The 4,543-nt window shown below is 37.2% G+C and overlaps 1 protein-coding gene across 1 annotated transcript in view; it reads right to left on the bottom strand.

The window, feature by feature from the left end:
- LOC106875264 (endothelial differentiation-related factor 1) overlaps positions 1-3,148 on the bottom strand; it is a 6,863-nt gene extending 3,715 nt beyond the window's left edge. The window contains exons 1-2 of the mRNA XM_014923380.2: positions 2,819-3,148; positions 148-199 (exon numbers count right to left, since the gene is read on the bottom strand). Of these exons, the coding sequence (XP_014778866.1) occupies positions 148-199; positions 2,819-2,893 (127 nt within the window). The 5' untranslated portion in view covers positions 2,894-3,148. The remainder of the gene's footprint in view (positions 1-147; positions 200-2,818) is intronic.
- Between the last annotated feature and the right edge of the window lie 1,395 nt (positions 3,149-4,543).

Below are 4,543 nucleotides of genomic sequence, written 5' to 3'. Positions count from 1 at the left end.
GACTGAGGACTGGTGAAACCGGATGGCAACACCAGGCTCCAATCTAAATTTGGCAGAGTTTCTACAGCTGGATGCCCTTCCTAATGCCAATATTTTACTATTAATAATCGATCAGCAAAAGATGTTTCAACTAAAGGAAGAACTTACATCGTTTAGTAGTCTCCACAGCAGCACCTGTCCTTTGCGCAGTAGTAACAGCCTACAAAAGTGATTGAAAAACCAAGAATTAAAACATTAAACATGGTACAAAAACACGTTTGTTGTCATTGATTTAACAAGAAAGCAACACTGAGGTCTTCCACCCCTTCCTTAGATACCCACTTGTCCTAACCATTGACAGAGATTAAATAGCTATCAGACCGTTCTAGGCAGCTGCTCAAACTACGAAAACAAACTTTATCCTTTCTCTGTTACTTGTCTCAGTCACCTGACTGCAGACATGCTGGAGCACTGCCTTGAAAAGTTTAATGCAACAAACTGACTCCAGTACATATTTTTTATTCAAATCTGGTGCTTATTCTATTGATTTCTTTGGATGAACTGATAGATTATGGGGATGTAAACAAATCTCATCACTGACAGTGTGTGAGGGTGGCAAACACACAAACAGATTTATATATATATATATATATATATATATATATATATATATATTGATATACCCAACATTTTTTGAGATTTTGCAACCATAGGAAAACTAAATTTAAGAAGACAATAAACTTATGCTTACTTCTAAATCCCTGGTTTACCTCTCTAATATTGTTGCTATTGTTCAGCTGCAGGTCAACCATGCTCAAGCAAATCTAAGATGCAAAGTATTTCAACAATAACCAAAGGTCAAGCGGCTGTGTTGGCTCATCTTTAATTACATATTACAAAGAAGTCAATAGGAAATTCATAAGGTGCCAAACATGTTACAAATCGTTTAGTGTGTGTGTGTGCGTGTGTGTGTATCTAAACAATCTGTATGTGCAAGTATGGTTTAGACACACACATGGGAAGGTACAGGCATGGCTTTGTGGTTAAGTTCACTTCACAACTGCACGGTTTTGGGTTCAGTTCCACAACGTGACACCTAGTGCTAACATCTTCCTCTATTGTCATAGGACAAGAAAAGCTTTGTGAGTGATTTTGGAAGACTGAAACTGAAAATGTCCATGTGTATGTATGTGTATATGAATAAGCATGTGTGTGTGGTGTGTCTCCTTCACAGGAAAGTTGTGACAAAGATATTTATCTCTACCATTGTATTAAGTACTCTTTTTTTCCTGACAGTTAATGCTTAACGGATATATAGTTATATATAGTTGAAATTTACAGAAAAAACAGAAGACGAAGACAGGTGTATAAACAACTAGCAGGTGTATTAGTTTGACGCTTGGGAAAATCAGAAAGTCTTTTACGTTCCGAGCCTACGCTCTTCAAAGGAAAGGAACACGAGGATATATATATATATATATATCATCGCGATCGTTTCTCCTAAGGGCGCACATGTTTGAAGATTATTCGGACACTTGTGCGTTAAATAAATAAACACACACACACCTATATCATTATCGTCATCATTTAACGTCCATGTTCCACACAATGGATCCTTCGTTGATTTTGTCGTTAAGCACGGAGTTGTTCGACCAGCTGAAATATCTGCTTGTTAGTTAACGTCTAAGCGGCCGAATATTTCAGCGACACGTGTGCCCTTCTCGGGTGACAGGTGAATGATGCAATATGTTGCAATGCATCTGACGAAAGTTCCGCACAGTTTTCGCTTGTCCAACATCACTCACAAAGTTTGGTGGTTACCCGAAGTTAAATTAAAGAATTACAAACACTTGTACAAGGTGCCATGCAGTGGGACCTTGGCCCCCGGGATCGGCTGATTGCGTGACGAATTTCCATGCCCACTTCGGTCATGACTGATATATATATATATATACCCACACATACAAACGTACATAACTATATATATATATATATATATACTTCCCTCTGTTTAGGTAGTTATCAATGAAACTAAATCAACATCTCACAATCCAAGAGCAGTCTTTGATTTACCGAGACACGCAGGTAACACAAAACTGGGAATATATTTCTAGTTAGGAGGCACGTGTGATCCAGCAGAAATCACAGCAATATATTTGGTGCGACACCAGTAATCGACATGTGAAAATTAGTAACAAACACTTAGAAATCATTAATACATTCAACAAATAGCCAAGACTTAAAAGTTTGGCTGTTGTAGGGGACATGTTGTGGGGGCACCTAATCAACCACATGGCAGAATAAAACTGTCCCGTGTTTGTTGAGGTTTTTTCCTTTACAATAATCGCGTATTTATTATGACGTCAAAGTCATATAAAATAGCTTTCTCTCCGTGTTGTTCCAGACTTTTCTGTTTACCTAAAGGTATATTCTAATAACCATACAAGGTGCAAATCACCCGATGCAACACATTATTAACGCACTGCTGCTATTTTACATAGACTCTTAATCACTTAACTTTATTTGTTCTTGTTATTGTTGTTGGCAGTATGTTCTTTCGAAAGAAAATAAATAAATAACAGGAGCATATATCAAAGACATTATTAAGATTCTTAATTGCTTTAATATGTCGACGTCAACAAAAATAGTTTGGATGATAGAGGTGCAATCGCTGTAGATTGCAGGTAGAGAGAAAGAGAAGGATAGTGTTAAACGGAACGACAGCAGAAAGGAAAGACAATAATCCAGGTTAACATAGAATTAATAAAATTAACGGTAATATATACACGATAACAAGGGCTGTACTGAAGTCTTTTGCTTTGTTACTCATAAGATTTACCTGTTTCGATCTAAGCTGTCCAGCTTTCGCTCTCTTACCAATGTAAGTGACTTCATTCCAGTCGGACTCCGCCATTGTAGTTTCTGAGAATACGTTATGACAGATAGAGCAACAACGAGGGGGAAATTAGAGGCTTTTGGAAGCTATATGGCCACTCTAAACTTGTTTATGAGACCAATGCAATATTGAACTGGTCAGGGCGAAGTTAAAGATGAAAGAAATTGTTTGCTTTTCTCAAGGAAGTCGTTCGGTTGGTGACACGAGACAAGTAGCGTCGAAGTAAATTCTAGAAAAATGTGGAATGAGAGATACGAAACGAACTTTGCCATGGCAGACTTGTTTACATTCAAATATTGATAAGACTCTCATTCTTTCTTTCTCTCTCTCTCTGTATACATACCTAAATCTATTTGTATGTATGTATGTATGTATGTATGTATGTATCTGTCTATCTATCTATCTATCTATCTATCTATCTATCTCTATATTACCTAAATCTGTATGTATCTATGTATGTATGTATCTGTCTATCTATCTGTCAATCGACAGAAAGACAGATATAAATACATATACACGCACACACACTCACATATATAAATAAATATTTGTATGTATGTAGATAAATAGAGAATGAGATAGATAGATAGATAGATAGATAGATAGATAGATAGATACAAGCGCGCGCGCGTAGCGTGCAAAGTATGGTTGAGTGGTTCAGAAGTTTGCTTAGTAACCTTGAAGTCCCAAGTTCAATCCCATTGCATAGTATCTTGGGCAACTAGAATTTTTCACAATTTCAGCTCCACTTACTTCTGGGGAGTAAAACTGGGTTGACAGAATCTGTATAGTAGTCTGTCAGGCTGATAATATTTGTAATTCAAAAAGCACGCTTGTTTGTGGAATACTCAACCTCTTACATGCTATTTCAATGAGTAGATAGCATATAAGCATGTCATGGGGTAGGTAGTTCTTCTACAATGTTTGTGTTGGGTTACTGGCTGCATGTAAACGATGTGCAATGCTTGTAAACAATTAACAGAAGATTTAATTACTACACATGGTATTTTGCATGTTAATCTTTGAATGAAGATTATGGACAAGAAGTTATACACTTTGGAAGAGACAAACTCTGTAGTTTATGAGAAAATAGCTGGTTTGTATAGCTCTGTGATGACGTTATCACAACTGGAGAAATATCATGCTAAATTCATGCTGGCAATCTTAATTTTCTGTCTGCTTGGCTGGGGAACAGAAATATGAGTATGAAGTTGTTAAGACAACTGTTTGGCATGCTGGAAAGCATGTATAAAGAAGTGTTGTCACTAAACATGGAGGGAAAATGTGGAAGAGGTAGACCTAGGAAGACATGGGACAAAGTAGTGAAGACTGACTTCAAGGTGTTGCACTTTTCAGAGGAGATGGGACCAAGAGGACTTGAGAAGACCCATCCATCTCAGCAGAACTGAAACTCTGTCTAGCCATTGCAACAACTCATCTGACACCTAAACTTCCATCAATCTTTTATGTTACCCTATTTTCTTCATTTTCCCCACACTTAACTGATACCCTTTGTGTCCATCTCAATCCCTATCTCTAATCACCTGTTACCCTATTTTCTTCATTTTCCCCACACTTAACTGATACCCTTTGTGTCCATCTCAATCCCTATCTCTAATCACCTGTTACCCTATTTTCTTCATTTTCCCCACACTTAACTGATACCCT

This window comes from Octopus bimaculoides, chromosome 21 (genome assembly GCF_001194135.2).
Source record: "Octopus bimaculoides isolate UCB-OBI-ISO-001 chromosome 21, ASM119413v2, whole genome shotgun sequence".
Classification (NCBI taxonomy): Eukaryota; Metazoa; Mollusca; class Cephalopoda; order Octopoda; family Octopodidae; genus Octopus; species Octopus bimaculoides.
The sequence above is the reverse complement of the archived record's forward strand: the minus strand, read 5'-3'. Positions and strand labels throughout refer to the sequence as shown.